Raw genomic sequence first — 18,716 nt, forward strand, 5'->3', positions numbered from 1 at the left:
TGCGGCTGCACGGCGATTTGATTGGCGGGTTGACGATCCAAGAACTCTGGGTATTATCGCGAATAGATCAATATGATTTGAGGAAAACCTCATGCAATTGCTGTAATTGAGTTATAAGGAAGACATTTCCCTCAAATATATCATGACCATTCATCTTTACTATTTACCATTCATTTCTTAGATAACCTCTATTACCAGTCAAAATGTCTACTCATCTTGCCGCTATCTGCCCAGGAAAAGGCCAACCCTTCCACGTACGAACCCGATCCACTCCAAAGCCAGGGCCAGATGAACTTCTCATCGCCGTCAAGTCCGTCGCTCTCAACCCAGCAGACGTCATCATGCGCGATCAAGGTCTTTTTATAACAGATTATCCCACCGTTATAGGCTTCGACATGTCGGGCTTGGTACTAGAAGTCGGCGAAAACGTTCCAGCTGGTGATGGTGGCTTCCAACCCGGCACTCGAGTTGCTGCTTATTCTGCCTCCGCCTGGAGAGGATGCGCTCCAGACTATGGTCCTTTCCAAGAGAAATGTCTTGTTCCGTGGCAGCATGTTGTGCGTCTTCCTAATCAGAACATGTCGTGGAATCATGCTGCGACGTTGCCTGTTTCTGTCCAAGTACCTCTTAGCGCATGGGATATGATGGGAATTCCCAGATCTTATGCTGAACTTCCTTCCCAAGATCTAGGTCAGGTTGAGAAGAAAGAAGCGCTTCTTATCTGGGGCGCATCATCCAGCATCGGCACCATGGGCGTACAAACAGGTCATCTAATGTGCAAGGATCCCAAGTCTCCCTTTGCAGCTGTGTATGCTACTGCTGGACCGGCAAATCACGATTATATACGCTCACTTGGTGCCGATCGTGTATTCGATTACAAAGACTCAAAGGTTGTTGAGTCAATCATCTCCGCCGCAAAAGAAGACGCGCTAGTCATTCGACATTGTTTCCTCGCGACAGGGCAACTTTCTTTGTGTCAGGCTGTGCTGAAGGAATTTGTTCATTCAGACCCAGCAGAGGGCAAGACAACGACCAAGCTTGGGTCGGCACCTTGGATTCCAGCGGACGCGCAAGACGTTGATGGAGTCGAAGTGATATTTGTGATGCCGTCGGCGGTTGAAGAGAAAAGGCTGGAGCAGTTCAATTATTGGATTGGTACTTACCTAAGTAAGACGTTATCCAATGGAAGCGTTAAACCAAGCCCCGAGCCAACGGTTGTAGGGAAGGGTTTGGGCTTCCTCAACAGTGCTTTAGACAGAATGTCCCAAGGTGTCAGTTGTTCTAAGTTAGTGGTGGAAATTGGAGAGTGAGATGGCACAATGAGGGAACATTATTAGATAGTGATACCATCGCCGTATAGAAGAAGTGCGATACTTCAGAAGATCTAGATAAGAAAAGTTATCTAAATTGCGTGAAGAAGGACTTTACAAAATGTTGAACCTTTCTGCGCTATCTGCCTGTATCTTGAGTCACTTCAGGGTAGTCATCCATCATTTTTCTTCATCGAACGGGATCAATAACAGCGATCCCTGCGGTCTTCGCTTGCGACTCGGGACTTTCCGTCTTAAATTCTCTGTTTCATCATGCTTGACCTCCGAATGACAACATTTTCGCATGGTCTCATGGATAAAATCGGCTCAGCTGTCGCAAGACCACGTTCCACGCTCCGATCCTCGGCAAACTAACTACCCAAAACGGACATTTCTACCAGTGCCCACCAGCGCCAATTACCAAACAGAATGCCGCTGTACAACTCTGTCTCCGTTTCTGTTACTTTAACGTTAGTCTTAAGCGAATATTACCTTTGACCATACCACGCGATCGGGTGAAAGGGTGGATCAATTGGTTCCGTAGCTTCGATCGCTCGCTTCCTGACACGACCTCGCCATGCACCCCATTGACCAATCAAGGCGCCTCACCATGAACCAAGTCACGTTGACCAATATCGATGATGAAATCTCCTCGCCCCGACACCCTCTTTCGCTCAATAAACATAAGCATAATACGCCATAAAAATAAAGTTAAAACTCCGCCAAGCTCAGCTCTCTCATCAATGGCGAAACAAGTTCCCCTCACAAGTCATTGATGTCTTCTCTCAAATCAGGGGGATGCAGAATTCTCGGTCTTGTCCGACCACTCTAACTAATACAAGTAAAGATCATCTTCCCTCCTTTCAAGCTTGGGCCCCGGTCTGGAGTAGAAAATCCGGGGTGAGTTCTCTTATCGGACCGACAGGACACAAAACTCCACGATCTCATGACTCCGTTTCCCCATACAAAATTCCTTTTAAAATTCATGGTCTGACGAGAAATCGAAGATCATGTCGGTCCGACATAGCGAATCTCGAGAGATTGAAGCTATCACGAGGCTCAGCTCTTGGCGAAGATGAGCTCAGTCTCGCGTTGAAAAGATATGTCGGGCCGACATAATCTTGGCTAGACTGTTCTGGGGGGTCCGGGGTGAACCAACCCTCCAGAACCTGGAGAGACGGGTTGTTTGTGGAGATTTAGCATAAGAATCCCCAGATTCCCCAGCTTCTTTCTTGTTTTTTCCCAGCATCAGCTTCACTCACTTCTTCTTTCTCTCCATACAAGGGATCTTTCGACATATTATCTCTTATCTTGGACGACAGCATGTCTTCACCAAAGGATCTCGCTCAGGTTGAGCACATCGATCCCGACAAGATGGCCTTTGACGAAGTTGAGCGCCCTGCTGCGCGCGAGGCCAATGATCGCGAACACACCCTCACTCTCCGCGAGGCACTTCGCCTGTATCCCAAAGCCATTTCCTTCTCCCTCCTTTTCTCAACGGCTATCATCATGGAAGGTTATGATTTGAGTTTGTTGGGTAGCTTTTACGGTTATGATGCGTAAGTTGCAGTTAGCCTGATATCGACATTGTCGACCATGAAACTGACAACCTCCCCAGATTCAAGCAGAAATTCGGTAACGAAGTCGACTCGAACGGAAATCCTATTGTTTCGGCCGATTGGCAGACTTATATCCAAGTTGGTGGCATGTGCGGTCAGATCATTGGCCTTTACATCAACGGTTGGGTATCTGATGCTTTTGGTTACAAGAAGACCATGTTGGCGAGTCAGGTTCTTATGATTGGACTCATCTTCTTTCCCTTCTTTGCGCCAAACCTTCAGGTCCTCTTGGCTGGAAACATTCTTCTCGGTCTGCCCTGGGGTATTTTCCAGACTCTCACTCTCGCATATGCTTCTGATGTTGCGCCCGTTGTCCTAAGACCGTACCTAACTGCCTATGTCAACCTTTGCTGGGTCATCGGTCAACTCATCGGCGCAGGCGTTCTTCGCGGGTTCAGCACCATGGGCGGTGATTGGTCCTACAGAATCCCTTTTGCTCTGCAGTGGGCTTGGCCTCCGTTCATCATGCTTGGTACCCTCTTCGCTCCTGAGTCTCCTTGGTGGCTTGTGCGAAAGGAGCGATACGAGGATGCTAAGCGATCTATCCTTTCGCTCGTCACTCAGTGCGATGTTCCTTTTGATGCTGATGCTCAGGTTGAGCTTCTGAAGGCTACCAACCAGATGGAGATTGAGAACTCTGCTGGAACAAACTACTGGCACTGCTTCATGCGCAGCGATCTTCGACGAACTGAAGTCGCTTCCATCAGCTACACTGCCCAGGCTCTCTGCGGTAGCTCTCTCATGGGCTACGCCGTTCAGTTCTACCTCGAAGCTGGTCTTTCCTCCGAGCGAGCTCTTGACTTCAACGTCATTCAATACTGTGTCGGTGCCGTCGGTGTCGTTCTATCCTGGTTCCTCATGTCTCGCTTCGGTCGTCGCCATATCTACATCTGCGGCATGGCATCTCTCTTCTTCATCCTCATCGCCGTCGGAGCCCTCGGCTTCGCCAAGAAGACTGAGCAAACCGGTTGGGCCATCGGTAGCTTGCTCGTCGTGTACACCTTTGTCTACGACATGACCATCGGCCCCATTGCTTATACCATCGTCGCCGAGATCTCATCCACTCGTCTCAAGGCCAAGACTATTGTGTTGGCCCGTAACTTCAGCAACATCGCCGGTCTCGTCACCAACACCCTCATGCCCCGCATGCTCGGTCGCAACTCTTGGAACTGGGGCGCCAAGACTGGTCTGTTCTGGGCTGGATGGTGTCTGTTGATCTTCATCTGGGCCTTCTTCCGCCTTCCTGAGCCCAAGGGTCGAACATATGGTGAGCTCGATCTTCTCTTCGAGCACAAGGTTCCTGCGCGCAAGTTTGCTAGCACCAAGGTTGATCAGTTCCCTACATCTGGATCAACAGAGAAGGTTCAGGAGGAATAAAAAGTTAAAGACTTATTGTATTTAGAAAACGCGCCTGAAGACATTGAAATGAGTCACTATTTGTATTCTATAGCAATTTAGCGCAATACCTGATATCCATTGAAACGGCACATTGTCTCCTGCAAACGTGTTCCTTGATTATAAAACTTTCTCTCGCTACATATTTCTCCTCTCCATTTTGTGTTAACTGTGCCTATAAAATCGCAAATTCCACTGAGTTTGTCGCGACGTGGCAGACGCTTGGATATCGCAGGGCATTTGTCTTAGTCAGCAAAGGTGCCGCGATCCTAACCTCCGTCAACAGACCATTCGTCATTCATCGAATTGACATCTCCACAACGAGTCTCAAGTCCGATAATGTACGTCGTTGTAACCACTACGCCCATTGCTACAGGTGTTGGGCGTTAGGCGGTCTCTCAAACCTCCTCACGTTAGCGACCAATGCCAACGATTCCGCTTCACTCGACTCCACTATGTCAACAACAGGCTATGTCCCTCCTGCCGATTAAACGGCCACTCAACATGAAGGAACACCCTCCTTGGCTATCAAGAATACATTCCCCCGTCGCTTAATGACACTTATAGTCCTCAAAACGTACGCTCGCTTCTACAATCACGATGGACCCTGCATATCCATCTCCAAATCTCTCATCGTCAAAAAGGGCCCATTCGTCCATCTCACCGAAGCAGCTACCATGCAATTTGTCGCTGTTAATACTTCTATTCCTGTACTGGCTGTTAACTGTTCGTTCGTACATAAGGACCGAGCATATATAGTTATGCAGCGCATTCGAGGAACTTCTCTCACAGAGGCCTGGAAAACTCTCTGCTGCTGATCTGTCAGACATCTTCGCCCAACTTCGGCGCATATTTCAGGTACTACGGGCTCTTGTGCCACCGGATGGGGTGGGGGTCCAGAGCTGTTTGGGCGGTTCATTACGTGACTCCCGGATACCGCCCTCAAGGCCTCGATTTGGGCCCTTCAAGACGATCCAGGATTTCCATCGATGGTTACGGGAAGACCTCGAGCCTGACAACCATCCAGATCGCTTCAAGGGACAGTTTTGGAAGGAGATAAAGGAAATGGTTATAAAACAAGACGCCTGTGGCCACAGCCGGTGTTCACGCATGGAGACCTTAACCCTTTTAACATCTTGGTGCGGGGCGACCAAGTCGTTGGTATCATTGATTGGGAGTTTGCTGGCTGGCATCCGTGTTACTGGGAGTATACCTCGGCATGGTATGGAAATCGTATTTGGCAGGGCCGGCAAGAGTTACTTGCGAAGTTCTTGGATGCATATCCTACAGAGCTGGAGATGGAGAAGACAAGGCAAAGATGGTGGGGTGATTTTTGAGTACAAGTAGACATTACCAGCTAAGTTATAACCCCTCTTTCTTGGCATGTTACGTATCGGTTTTGGCTAAACAGAAGCTGAAAAAGTTGAAACGTTCTGATCTGAGACATACTAATCGAGTCGTAGGTGCTGGGTTGCTTCAACAACAACAGCAAGCCCCCAGGTTGAGATCTTTTGAGATTTTGGAAATTTACTAAAATAAAAGAGCGTCGATTAAATAAACAAAAGCAACTAGCGAGTGAAAACTGAGCCGCACCATAAGTACACCCTAGGATCCGTCCTGGTTCATTCTCCTAGCTCCAATTTCCAGATCAAAACTCCCATCAAGTACGTCATTTAGATATCAATTCTAACACTTGACATTCTCGTTGCCAGTGCTGCAGCCTGTGTTCAAGTTCTTGCCAGGATTAGAACTACAACTCGTTAGCTTCGTGCCTCATAGACAACAAAATTTAACATACCCATCAGTTGGAGCTTTGACAAATCCAGCCTCTTCCCAGTCACCAAGACACTTCTGACCAGACGCTCCGCACGACTGGCACATTCTCTTCCACATATGTGCTATTCCAGTTAGTCATTTCTGAAAAGAAACAAGAGGGTATACATACCTTCTCCCAGATATTTCTGGGCCCAGATCTGACCGACTGATCCAGCAGGGATGTTACAGTCAATCTTGCCACCATCAGTCCAAGTGTTTGTAACAGCAAGGCCGAGAGAGACGCCCAGCACATCCTTGATAGGGTTCCAATCTAAACCCCCTGAGACCTCAACTGAAACTGATTTGGACCAGCTAATAGTTCGGGTGCCTGAGCCCTCACTCAATCCAGTGTAGAGACACCCGGAAGCTGTCTCCCATGGACCCCAGTAGGATTGGGAATCACGAGCCTGCCACTGGTCATAGACATAGCAAGGGCCTGTATATTGACGCTTGGACTTGTCATCTTTAGTTTCTTTGTCTTCGACGACTGAGACGCTAGACAATGGTACGAAGGACTGTTTGTCCTTCAGATAGACAACGCTATCTGAGTTAGGGTGTTTCTTGATGTAGTCATTGAGATCCCCCGAGTCTATGATGAGGTCTTTGGGGTGATTGGCTAGGGCACGAGCGTGAAGCTCATCAGCATGAATTTCCCTGGACTGCAGGTCTTGGGAAGTGGTAAGAAGGCCAGTAGGAGAGGCACTGCCGAGGCTAGTGAGGGCCAAGAGGAAGAAGCTGGGATGCATGTTGGGCAATGCTGAGTGCAGTTTGTAAGTTGAAGTGGTGAGATGCTTTGGTGATGATAGCAAGGCAGTGAGGAATCAGTGAGGTTTTATAATTGAAGAAGTACTAGAATATTCCAAGTCAAGTCATATCTTGACAACTCTGTTTGAAAACCTGTTCATTCGAAGGATTTGCCCGACTCCAGCAATTTTCACAATCATCCCATTGAAGCTATCATCAATTACATCAGTGACCAGACCAACACAATCCATCTCGACTCTAAACGGAAGTGATCTCATCGTCTCAGGAGATCAGCAATACTTGCACAACTGCCGATATGCATAATTGCATATGTCAGCCTGGAAGGATTTTTAAAGTTTCGGACTCTAGGCTCTCGCATTGGGATTAAGCTTATTGGACGAACTAGCGCAGGGCACTTTACGAACTACTCAAATAGGAATGCTGTGCTAGAACGGAATTCCGGCATATTTTGCATGGCTACTAAAATCCTTTGCGATCCTATGCAAGGCATGGCATGACTGTTATGCATGTAATGGTAGTAAGCGGGCACATGAAAGTGGTGATGCCATCAGATGGGGCGATAATCGAACCAGTTCAGGACGAAAGCATGCCCATCCCACTGTACAGTAAAAGGCATTGCATACCGTTTCAATGTAGCTTATGTATCTTTTAAGATGTTCAGCGTAAGATAGAAGTGAAATAGCTGTTGAAGTATTCACCAAGAACATAATGAGAGAGCAGTAACTATGTCTCAATACATAATGATACAGAACGCTTTTAAGGTGACTTATCATTCAATTCTCACTATGGCTGTTTCAAGTCAGCGACAAAAGTCGCAAACAATACAATCTAGTTATAGGATTCATGAATTACACACGCTTACACAAGTCCAGAAGTGATCCGCCTTAGGATCGTACCAATGATGTAAACAGCAAGGGACATGGGTTTGCGGCATTTAGAGCTAGACCACTCAGAGGCTGGGGAAGGTCGCGGGGGATTGGGGGCCGTGCAAGAACACGAGATCTATACCCCCGAAACTGAAGGCAAGGCAACATGGCATGCCTTAGGGCTGACTGATCTGCATGCACTTTAATCTGAAACAAGTTTGTGAGCCTAAGTCTCTTAGAGGACCATACTATGACAGTGGAGAAATGCTGTGTTCAAGGAATAGCTTCATTGTAGCCGGGCGACATTGACTTCCTGTCTGAAGGATCCGCCACATACCATTGCCAGTAGAGCTCAAGAAACAAGAAACCAGAGGGGCACAGCCTACCAGTCGCCCTACACCGATGCATTCCCTCTGATCCCATCTTGCGTCTCATGTTTGCAAAGCTTTATGAGATCCTGGTTTTGAAGAGTCGTCAGGTGATTAGGGGAGGTAAAGACATCTATTCCATGTGATGAGACGATTTAGGTAAATTTAGGATAAGTTAGGTACATTTAGTATAGACTTAGTGGGTCTTTAGATAAGTGATATCCTAATATTAGGTCAGAACGTTCTGGCCTAGAAGCAGTAATGAGAGATGATGGCCTCACAGACCAAACGGCAATCACAGTACGTTGCCACATTGCGGCCAGGTTCTTTGTTTTGTCTGGTGGCGGCACAGGACCCGATCATTAAGTGGAACGAGTCGAGGGGACGTCCTGTCGATGTCATTCGTGAACACGAATTAATCTGTTATCTCCGTACGTTAATCGAGCTTGGCGAACGCATGGAATGGAGGGGTAACGCATACAACTCTCCAATGGTTGTGGGAAGACAACCCGATATGCAGTCCTTGCCAACGAGCTTCAATACTGGCCAGCGAGATGTCACTTCCACTGCTTAACCACGGAATGCAAACTTATCCGTATCGCGTTCAAAAGGATGAGGTCCATGGCCAGGTAACGTTGGAGGCAGATTGGGAACGAGATAATTCACACTGGCTCAACAGTCTCACAGACCAACATGTCAACCTGCAGGTCCCACGGGATTATGTCAACGCAAGCATCACACCAGAATTAATGTCGATCATAACGAAGGACTGGCGAAATACGCTCTTTATCTGGACAAAGCCCCATTACCCTGAATCCAATCTTTATATGTTCGATTTGCCGCACGAACGCCAGATGATCCATCACGATACGACTTGCGGTCAATGGTTCTCCGAAGAGGTTGACTGGACAAGGAAGGTCATCCACCGGATTGAAAGAGCAATCCTTAATTCCAAACCGATAGCGGAGTCGTCAAAGAGACCAAGAAGACTGTCGACTATTCTCCTACCGTGACTACGGAATGGGGATCTATCGACAGATGCTGGACTCAATCTACAACCACGAAGACGCCACAGCAGTCACCCGCCAAAAGATGTCAGATATCTTTCGCAAAAACGAAGCAATCAGCGAAGAAGAGGAGCGCAGGCCCAGATTGAGGAAGCTGGTAGTGCGGGGGTCTTGGCAACTGACCCCGTACATATGAGACAACAATCAGCCCACCAAAGATTTATAAGAATCCAATATACTATTAAAGACAGTAAAGAAATAGACCAAGTACCTCGCTTGCGAGTGCAGCATCACAGTCGAAGAGCAGACATATTAGCTTAAACAACTATCTACTCCAGTAGCAGCCATTATCGAAGCTAAAAAGCCCATTTAAAAGCATATCGGAATCACATTCTAGATATTTAAGATATAAGGACTTCTGAAGCTCGCTTATATCTGCAGAGGGAAGCCATTGACAAGCTTCTCGAGTCAGTCTAACCTGATCTATTTGAGCCACGCACTGGGAGAGCGCAACAGATTCTACTTGAACGATTCATTTAGCATCAAGAAAGACGTTTGTAGAGGTGAACAGAGCATATGGCTGAGTATTGCCCAAGGCGCAGCACACGAAATGGGAGGAGAGACAGAACCTTGAAGACGTACGTGGCATAGTATCCGACCATGAACCAACGAGAAGAAAAATCGGAAAAGAACTAAAAAGAAAATAAGAGTATCCAGTTACGCATACAAGATAAGAGAAGCAGTTAAGGCCGTAGTTTAATACAGGCAATTAGCTATTTCTCAGAATCCCAGGTCCTTCTCAAACTTTTCCCACTTCGTACCAATTGGCTGAATAAGCGTAAAAGCCGCACCAGTCTGATTCATCTCCTGCACCCCATTAGTTAAATACAGCGGCGTCATCTCTCCATCATCACTAAAGAACAGCTTCGGTCTCTCCCTTCTCTTGAACACCTGCCACGATCCATCTGTAAAAGTGACATTTGAGCTAAAAGCCTCCTGGAGCTTGAAATGCCACGGTCCTGTGAGCTTTCGCGAGAAGAGATGGGATCCAACACGGGGCCATTGCTGTTTATCATTCTCAACGTAGTCTATCATCCAATGGTTTATGGAGTGCCAGTTCCCTCGCTTGTCGCGCCATATGAAAGGGTCCTCGGTCCATTCTGGGTTTTCTTGCTCTGTGACGTTCCATGTTGCTTGATATTTGAGCTTATAGTCACTGTTCCAAGACTTCGCAGTGAAGATTGAATAGTCTTTGATACCAAGCACTATTTCGCCTGTTGGGTTGTTGCGCGTCCAGAGAGGGAATGCGGAGGGGTTGGTAGCGTGAATACCTGCTGGACGGTCACTGTCAAGGATCATCTTGAATGGCGACCATGGGCCACGAATATCGTCAGCAGCCGAAACAGAAATATTGTTGGGCCACCTGGTGTAGCTGATGCTTTCGCACTTTGTAAACCTCTTATCATATTCCACGCCAATGCTGTATAACAGGTACTTCTTATCAGCCTGGCTCCAGACGATATCTGGATTATGCGCGAAGTTCTTCGATACGTCCTGAGCATACTTGTATGGTCCTTGAGGCCCGCTATGAGATTCAGCACGGATGATGTAAGAATGAGGACGCCAGCCCTTCAGACCGCATCCATGACTGAACTGCACTGTGAATAGATGGAATAGTCGCTTGTTGTCACGATCTTGGATAATTCGACCTCCCCAAGAGGCATTAGGCCATATACCGAAATCGCCAGGACTTGGAGGCTCGTATGTATGGTTGTAGCCAGTGTATCGTGTTGCCGGAGCAAGATCAAGACGGCCGCAATCGCCGCCTATCCAGCCTGGATCACAACGGCAGGCCTTTTTCCATCTCGAACATATTCCGTTCAGACTGCAGTCTTCGTCATTCTTACAAGCGTTCGCGAAGCCGATGGAGAGAAGAGTCAGGAGGTGGAAGAGATACAAAGAACGCATGATGTTTTGAGTATGAGCGACTCAAAGCCTTAATGTCACAAGTTGACCTTGTTGAGCTGATGGGCAAAACGTTCTTATTCTACTTGTAATCAGAATTCCGTGGCAAATCAGTATTCTGGAACATCCACGTCTGATAGGAGGATTATCTCACGCCTCAATCATGCATACACCTGCGGAGGATCATCTTGCTGCTTACTCTCAAAGGCCTCCACCCCGCAACTGCTCTGAAGATCAACGGAGTAGCTCGGTGCAATTCTTACCGAAATGCATAACGCTCAGAAGACGTCATATATTGATTTCAAGCAGGATTTCCAGAGGTCGCGCCAACATGTCTTAGCATGTGTATCTTGATTAACCGTTTAGTCCTTCCTGATGGTATCAACATTGCCTCCACCCATAAGCAGAGCTTACTAGCGAATGAAATTATTAATTTGTCTTCCTCTTTCTATGCAAGAGAGTCCTAACATGATAAAGCAAGAAAACACAGAACTTGAGTCTAAATCTTGACATTCACTAATCTAAAGTCTACTAAACTTTGACTAAATCTATACTAAGTTTGCCTAAAGTTACCTAAGCTTTATATAAAGAAAAGAGGTAAGTGTCGTGATTTGCGGTTTCGTTCTTATGCGAACCGAACGTATTTCAGCGGGCGCCCCACTTGCGCGCCTGAATACAAATCACAACAACAAGGCTTTCAACTCTACAAAACGCGCTTCCTCGATATTCGTCTCCCTTCCGCTATGAAGGGCTCCCTGCTCCTGTTCGCCCTCGTGGTGCCCTTTGTCTGCCTTTGCTGGGTGCCAATACTGGAGGCAGCACTACCAGCTCCTCTACCGCCAACCAAGTCATCTGGGCCTCCGATTGCGTTGACAGTGTCGTCTCTAACTATATGCCTGTACTGATCAACGAGCTGCAAAACATTGATACCGATAACGTGACCTCTCCCGCGAACACAATCGCGGAACCTACCACTGTCGGAACCAAAACGAACAAGATGCTTGCATGGATGGTTCTAGCCCTCCCTTGCCTCCGTGGCCTGTTTCGTCTGTCTTTGTTATAGTGGCAACATAAAAAGAGTAGATGAGATTGAGAGAAATACGAGACTGTAAAACTGATAGTTAGCCCGTACTGTAGTGGTCAAATAGTGAAGGTGAGATGACCAGCTAATTGTGCTGAAGTGAGCTTGAAAATGAGATTTAATAGGCCTTGATTCGGCTAAGATGAGATAGCTGAAGAGAGACCAATTTATCTAGGTGACTCGCTTTACGTAAGAGAGATAGCGCTAATATGAGCATGGCCAGGTCGATCTGGACCATAGACTTCCTGACAGATGGTCTAGCATTAGTCTATTCTCACTCCCCCAACTTCTTCAATATTTTCTTACCCCGTTGACATGACCTTCTTTCAGCTTCTTGTTCCATCTGTTTCACCTTTTAAATTCACCCAGGCAACCACCAAGGAGCAATCTTTTTCAACCCAATTCTTCCAGCAATGCCATCTGCTCCCAATGATCTTCCTTGATTCCTACCAAGGTGTTGGTATACCATTGCTCTCCAGTCGCTTCAAATAGACGTCGTACATAACTTTGGGCCAATCGCCGTCGTTGGCGATGCAGTCATTCAGGAATTCGTCGAGCGGTGGAAAGAAGCCAGAGAACTCGAAGTCCACGATGCCAGTGATCTGAGGAGGTTGGCCAGACACGAGGACGTTTCTTGGGGATACATCGTAGTGAGTGAACACGAATAAGTCGTCTTTGGTATTTAAGCTACTGACTTTGGGAAGGACCTGTAGTATGAAGTCTTGAAGAGGCTGCATGAGATCTCTGTTTGGTGCAAACGTCTCGTTCGTCTGCAAAGTCTTCATCTTGTTCTCTATCCTGAGCTTGTAGTACTCTGCAAGGGAAGCAATACCATCTTGGCAATGGAGCTCTTCTCCAAGCATGCCTCTGATGAGAAACTGCATTTCAATGGCGCTATTCGAGCTTGGGATTGTGACGTCAGGCTGGCAGTCCATTTCATGAAAGCAAATGTTCCCAGTAAAGCTTTGAAGAGGGACGTCCCGCCGCCAATTGGTAACATGATCTGCCAACTGTGTCGCCAGATGAAACTTGTCGTCATTGCTGAGTGCAGATAAGTCGATGGGCTTTCCGGGAACTCTCGTCATCAATATCCAACCACCCGGACTATCATCCGTAACATTGAGCTTCACCTCACCCCGCTGCGCGTCTTTGGTATCGATAGTCAATCCATCCTGAGACCAAGCTATCGCACGAGGCGCTGGAATCTCAGGGCAAAAGTGCTCCAGCAGGCGTAGACAAGAAACCTCATTTTGTATTTTCTCCGACCCAAATCCTCGACCATTGATCTTGACAACAAGCTTATCAATATGCGCTAACTCGTTGCCGTTCTGGGATTCTCTATGACATTGAAGATAGTAGATCCGGTTGTTGAAGGACTTCAAAGACGGAAGAGCCTCCAATTCTATGTGGGTAGTGTCGGGAAGTACGTGGCGCACCAAACGGTTGATGCTCTCACTGGACATGCGCACACCAAAGTTTGGATGATGGGGCGGTGTTGATGGTCGCGGATCTGATGACATTTTGTTTTCTTAGAGATGGTGAGAGTCGTATGAGAAAACGGAGTCTTTAATTTTTATAGTGCTATAAGCTCGATTTGAAGATCGCCAAAGCTCGGTGCGGGGTGACTCATTCCCCGGTGCCATATTTGAACGGGATGGTCTGATCCAGCGTTGCCATCTGCAACCCTCAAGTTATTTTATAATAACTAACACAGAGACCAGGCCTTCGGAATATAATGTAAAAACCTCAAAATCGCTCGCCTTCCCATTTAGCCCTCCATGACAATTCGTCCAACTCCGCTGCATTAATCCTCCTGAGATGCAAGGATAGAATCCTAATCTTGTTCCTCCGCATGACTGAACGCAGCGATGCACGCTTTCTCCAAATCCCTGGCGCACTCCCCTGTCTTCATCCAGACAGCACGCATGCTTTGTCGAAATTCGTTCATCTCAATGTAATTCTCGTGAATCGCTCGTGCCCGATCTATGTCGTCCAGCGCCTGTATGCGCTTCTTTGCTTCGCCAACCTTCTTGATCGCTTCAGCTTGTCGTACTCGAAGCTGTTCAGCCTTGAGTCCATTTTTAGAGTCAGAAGACGCCTGGAGGAAAGAATCAAGTAGTTTGTTGACCCCGTTCAAGTATATCTCTCCTGTATTCGCCACAATCCCAGCCAGAACATCATGATTAGCCGATTCTCTCAGTCCACTGTTCGTACTGTCGATCAATTCCCTGCTATGAGAGCGGATTTGCCGAAGCTGTTCTTTTCGTGCTTCTAGGCCTCCTAGTGCGTAGTCCGCCGCCGCTTTCTCAGACTCTGCTTGTTCAAGTTTCTGGATTGCCTCGCTTCGTAGCTGTGTAATCTTTCCGGGCTTGATGCTCATTATGAGTATCTTGTACTTGTTGTAAGTTGAGTTCTCTGCACCGATCATCTGCTCAAACTTCCGCTTTCTGATTACTGGGGGCGCAGGTCCCTTTACACCGCTTGTGGACTGGGGGGTGTGTGCTTTAAGACTTTTAGATGTTCCCGTTTCCGAGGGCACTGGAAGACCATCGTTTCCATGTGCGATAGGAGTTTCGTGATTAAGATCGCAATGAATGGGTGTAGTAACAATAGATCCGCTTCTGTCGGTTTTATTGTCGCTGGACCTTTGGCTTACACTGTTAAGATGAACAACAGTCGAGCTTTGACGACTTTGATGAGGCGCCTTGTTGGCCACTGGGGTTTCTCCGTTCTTGATCTCGTCGACAATTATCTGTGCCAGTGAAAAATAGAGACATTGTTGGCCGCCATTCCCTACTGCCTTTCTGAGGAGACCGCCGTCAGCCCACAGAGAGTGAAGGTCAATTCCCTTGACCTGCGCCGCCCGTGTAATTGTCACAAGCCTCGGGACGTAGGATGAAGGCACTGGAGTACCATAAGATTGCTGCAGCGCAGCCCGAACATCAGCGGGGAGCCAGGACAGACCACCCCACGTCTTTGTCAACCACTGAGCGTCAGCGGCAACCTGCATGAAATAGTTATTCCAGCAGCCACTGCGCACTCTTGCCTCTTCTCTCTTAGCTTGTTCATAGATTTTTGAACGAGCTTCGGAGCACTTGATGATGCCTGAAAGAATGGATGACATGTCCGCCGTGCTATCTGCCACCATCGCGAGCCCACGAGTGAAGCTTTCAGAGGTTTCCTGGAATGATTTGGTCCCAGTGAGTGATTTAGCTAGAAAGTGAATTTTCTGCAACTTGTTAGCATTTGCCAGGGATGAACGGTATTATGTGATATAGGACTGGCAACTGCTGGAGTGGGCGCCATGGCTGGTTGGGCAGGTGCTTGCTGAACTGAGGATGCGACAAGTTGGTTTTTCTCATGAGAAGCTCGCTGATCTCCAGGCTTCGGGATAAAGGGTAAACGAGGATGTGTTGACTGGGATTCCATGGTATCTCCTTGAGAAGCTCTAGTTGCTTGATTCACGTAACGAAAAGAGAGGCACGACTAAGATATGTTGATGAAGTCTGACTTTTATAAAGTAAAGGCTGTAAGGTCTAGACCATAGGCTCTTGGGCTGTGTGATAAATAAATATACGGAAAGGCGGGGCGGCAAAGCAGAGGATAAAGGACATGAGGAAGTACTTGTAGAAAAATAATAGATTAAAGCTGCTGGTGGTTGCGTGAAAAGGTTGAGCCTTGGCTTTGCACTAGGCCTGTTGCCACTGCTGTGTTTCCTGATGTAAGAGGTGCATGAAAGAAGATGTTTGCTTTTATGTGGGGTTACTTCGTGATAAATATATGTAGCTATTATAACTATGGTGGAGATGGCACAGTTTGGCTAACCCAGCCAATAATCTGCGGTGCTCCAAAGAATATCTGGCAGCCAGTTGAAGTTGGGTTAACTTTGATCTCCTTGGTCGCAGCACTGTTTGAAACTGACCAAGGCCCATATCCAACCACTTCACTACCAGCTTTCCAAAACTCCTCTATAGCCTTCGCTTCTCCCTTAAACTCAATCGTTGTATCAGCAGCAATGATAAAAGAGGTCGGATAGGCAGCGAAGACCCATTCATCACTGTTTTCATCCCCATGGTCCTTGATCATCTGCTGAATGCGACTTGGGCCAGGGCTGACTTTGACACCTCTTTGCACCTCGAAATCAGTGTCGCTGAAGAGCTCGCTGTGTAACCATGGGCGGTCGATGTTGACGACGAGGGCAGAAAATGAAATGCTAACATCGCAGGATGCCATCTCTCGGCGTAGTTCCTCATGCAAGTCAGCACCACCCAAGGTCCAAAGACCAAAGCCGACGGTTCCACTTTCATGAGTCTGGATATCCGATGCAGAGTAGTACAGTGTGATTCTGCTCCATGCAGTCCCATCACTGCCGTTCAGCTGCCCATTGTCATTCTGCTTACGCCACTCCTCAGCTTTGACCTTACAGGATGTAGCCCAGGTTTTAGGCGTGAGACTAACACCGTAGACCTCTCCATCGCGACTTAGATCGTCTATCGCAGAGTTCCTCATCGCCTCCTTGCTGCTTTCGATGCGCGCCATGGAATCCATCTGGACCATACCAAAGGTAAAGTCGACCGCAGGTTTCTTTCCATTAATAATCCAATCCATCCATGCACCTTGAAGAGCATTCTTATAGAACTTTCCCTCGCCCTTGCACCAGTCATCGAAATATTTCTGTCGCTTTTCGACATAATCCTTGGTCCCCTCCTCAAAGGCGTCTTGAGCATCACGAGTAGCCTTGATCTTTGCCCTTTCCCAAATTTGTTGCTGTTCAGTCCACTTCATCTCCTTATCGCGATAAATTTCAACGATGGTCTTTGAAGTTCCGGGGACTTTCTGTTTGAAAAACTCCATCGACTTTGCGTAGTCAATCTTTCCGTGGCTGGGGATGCCCGGGCTGGGGGTGAATGTCGGGCTTGCGGGAATTAAACTATCAATGGCGCGAGCATAACTACGTGCGACACTCTTCCTCTCGTTCAAGACCTACGAAATGTCAGTAGCTATAGTTGAGTGTGATGAGGCTAAGCATACCGCCAATTTACTCAACGGCATCATTCCGTCAACCAAGCTGGCTTCAGCTTGTCTGACACTTGCAGGAGGAAGAATTTGCTTGGATTCATCGTACAAAAACGGCCCTCCATGATCCGAGTCGGTCAGATCAATCAGAGTTCCTGGAACTGTGATAGTCAGGTACTGCTCTGGACCGATAGGGAGAGACGCGGAGATGGCATCTCTGACTTGTGCGCTCACGCTCGCAAGGGAGGTAAGAGCCTCTCTAGGAAGTTGTTCAAGCTTGGTGGCCATGGTAGTCTTTAGGATTGTTCAAGTCCAAGTCTAGAAATGATCATGGCAGTTGGATTAAAGTCGAACAAAACAAGATAATAAACTCTCATACTCTTCAACCTCGGGTCGCTTTCTGTCAATATCTGGTGGGTTTCAGCAAGCCACATTTTACCCGATTGTAGGCCATGCATGGAGGCAAAGAAATACAATCATCAGTGACAAAAAGATTTAGGTAAGTTTGGTGTAAATCTAGTGGACCTTTAGACCAGTATTTCTGGCAACTTGATTCACTGCTGGAAGTTTTGTTGTTCCATGTGAGCAGTTCAATCAATAGCGCAATTGGCGAAGTGGGCTGATAGACCCGGAATGGTAAAGACGATTAATAGTTTGCTGCAAGTCTTGGTAAAACAGACCAATGGTACCTCGTATTCCTGAATGTGGGATGGCCAAGTGACTTTGAAGATATCGCTTATGCTGCTGAAAGGCTAGATGAAGAAGTACTATTTGTGTGAAACGTGCATGATGTGGCAAAACACAATGTGTATCTACTGTGCATATAGACAGAGTTGAAGATTTTGGCAAAAACAAAGGCTTGCGGTTTGTGTGGATCGAACACACGACCTTCAGATATCAATTAATTGAAGTTTGACTTCAGTCTGACGCTCTCCCAACTGAGCTAAACCCGCTGACTAATAATTATGGTTTTGCTTATTTCTCATATCATTGCATTGTGCATTTGGTAAGTCTGCCGTGAGACTTAATTAGACAGCAAGCTGGAAAATCCTATATTGGGCTATTATCTGGGTAGTTAGTATACTGCCCGAAATGTATTTTCGACAGTTTTATTCGAAGTTCATAGACTTACCAGCTGATGCTTATATTGCGCTCCTCACCTCGCTATGTCGGCCTTTGAGTTCTCTAAACCTAACCTTGTAGCAACCTCACGAAATACACTTCAAGGGCATCACTGACTTTCTAATCATCGTGTGAGTAAGTGGTTGTGTCACACTATGATAAAAACATTTAAACTTTCCTGGTACTCTGCCCTGCCCCGCCTACTTCTCCTTTCCTCTCGCAGATACCTCACTTTCCGATTTGATTGTGCTATGGCTGACGTGTTGTATGCGTGCTGTATAACACTAATGATATTGTTGATCTTAGGAATGTTCTGGATATCATACAGTATGAAAATATGTCCTATATAGCAATGTGTTAACTAACTACTGTCGTAGCGGGTTCTCG

The 18,716-nt window shown here is 47.1% G+C and overlaps 7 protein-coding genes and 1 non-coding gene across 8 annotated transcripts; 3 read left to right on the forward strand and 5 right to left on the reverse strand.

The window, feature by feature from the left end:
• The first annotated feature begins 182 nt into the window (after positions 1–182).
• FOXG_13214 (uncharacterized protein) lies at positions 183–1,382 on the forward strand. The gene has a single exon (XM_018393169.1). It carries the CDS (start codon positions 204–206, stop codon positions 1,308–1,310), a length of 1,107 nt encoding a protein of 368 aa, XP_018252381.1. The 5' UTR covers positions 183–203; the 3' UTR covers positions 1,311–1,382.
• Positions 1,383–2,386: 1,004 nt separating this feature from the next.
• FOXG_13215 (MFS transporter, SP family, general alpha glucoside:H+ symporter) lies at positions 2,387–4,467 on the forward strand. The gene is made up of 2 exons (XM_018393170.1): positions 2,387–2,869; positions 2,929–4,467. Exons 1-2 carry the CDS (start codon positions 2,634–2,636, stop codon positions 4,304–4,306), a joined length of 1,614 nt encoding a protein of 537 aa, XP_018252382.1. The 5' UTR covers positions 2,387–2,633; the 3' UTR covers positions 4,307–4,467.
• A 1,409-nt stretch (positions 4,468–5,876) lies between these two features.
• FOXG_13216 (uncharacterized protein) lies at positions 5,877–6,955 on the reverse strand. The gene is made up of 3 exons (XM_018393171.1): positions 6,270–6,955; positions 6,123–6,222; positions 5,877–6,074 (listed from the first exon to the last, which is right to left on the reverse strand). The coding sequence occupies exons 1-3, from the start codon at positions 6,883–6,885 to the stop codon at positions 6,011–6,013; spliced, it is 780 nt and encodes a 259-aa protein (XP_018252383.1). The 5' UTR covers positions 6,886–6,955; the 3' UTR covers positions 5,877–6,010.
• A 1,737-nt stretch (positions 6,956–8,692) lies between these two features.
• Positions 8,693–9,151, forward strand: FOXG_21105 (uncharacterized protein; the record flags this gene model as incomplete). The annotated part of the gene is made up of 1 exon (XM_018401446.1): positions 8,693–9,151. The coding sequence occupies one exon, from the start codon at positions 8,693–8,695 to the stop codon at positions 9,149–9,151; it is 459 nt and encodes a 152-aa protein (XP_018252384.1).
• A 710-nt stretch (positions 9,152–9,861) lies between these two features.
• FOXG_13217 (uncharacterized protein) lies at positions 9,862–11,113 on the reverse strand (the record flags this gene model as incomplete). The annotated part of the gene is made up of 1 exon (XM_018393172.1): positions 9,862–11,113. The coding sequence occupies one exon, from the start codon at positions 11,111–11,113 to the stop codon at positions 9,926–9,928; it is 1,188 nt and encodes a 395-aa protein (XP_018252385.1). The 3' UTR covers positions 9,862–9,925.
• A 1,159-nt stretch (positions 11,114–12,272) lies between these two features.
• Positions 12,273–13,722, reverse strand: FOXG_13218 (uncharacterized protein). The gene has a single exon (XM_018393173.1). The coding sequence runs from the start codon at positions 13,709–13,711 to the stop codon at positions 12,638–12,640; it is 1,074 nt and encodes a 357-aa protein (XP_018252386.1). The 5' UTR covers positions 13,712–13,722; the 3' UTR covers positions 12,273–12,637.
• Positions 13,723–14,025: 303 nt separating this feature from the next.
• On the reverse strand, positions 14,026–17,495 carry FOXG_21106 (uncharacterized protein; the record flags this gene model as incomplete). Its single annotated transcript, XM_018401447.1, has 3 exons — positions 14,026–15,420; positions 16,017–17,174; positions 17,223–17,495. 3 exons carry the CDS (start codon positions 17,493–17,495, stop codon positions 14,026–14,028), a joined length of 2,826 nt encoding a protein of 941 aa, XP_018252387.1.
• Positions 17,496–18,067: 572 nt separating this feature from the next.
• FOXG_21107 lies at positions 18,068–18,160 on the reverse strand. Its single transcript has one exon. It is a non-coding gene; the product is annotated as a tRNA-Phe (tRNA).
• Between the last annotated feature and the right edge of the window lie 556 nt (positions 18,161–18,716).

This window comes from Fusarium oxysporum, chromosome 12 (genome assembly GCF_000149955.1).
Source record: "Fusarium oxysporum f. sp. lycopersici 4287 chromosome 12, whole genome shotgun sequence".
Taxonomy (NCBI): Eukaryota; Fungi; Ascomycota; class Sordariomycetes; order Hypocreales; family Nectriaceae; genus Fusarium; species Fusarium oxysporum.

Coding starts and splice junctions, on each gene's coding strand:
- FOXG_13216 (XM_018393171.1), bottom strand. CDS start 6,885: ATGCATCCCAGCTTCTTCCTCTTGGCCCTCACTAGCCTCGGCAGTGCC. Junction 6,223..6,269: donor CCAGAAATATCTGGGAGAAG/GTATGTATACCC, acceptor TAACTGGAATAG/CACATATGTGGAAGAGAATG. Junction 6,075..6,122: donor GTCAAAGCTCCAACTGATGG/GTATGTTAAATT, acceptor AACGAGTTGTAG/TTCTAATCCTGGCAAGAACT.
- FOXG_13218 (XM_018393173.1), bottom strand. CDS start 13,711: ATGTCATCAGATCCGCGACCATCAACACCGCCCCATCATCCAAACTTT.
- FOXG_13214 (XM_018393169.1), top strand. CDS start 204: ATGTCTACTCATCTTGCCGCTATCTGCCCAGGAAAAGGCCAACCCTTC.
- FOXG_13215 (XM_018393170.1), top strand. CDS start 2,634: ATGTCTTCACCAAAGGATCTCGCTCAGGTTGAGCACATCGATCCCGAC. Junction 2,870..2,928: donor AGCTTTTACGGTTATGATGC/GTAAGTTGCAGT, acceptor CAACCTCCCCAG/ATTCAAGCAGAAATTCGGTA.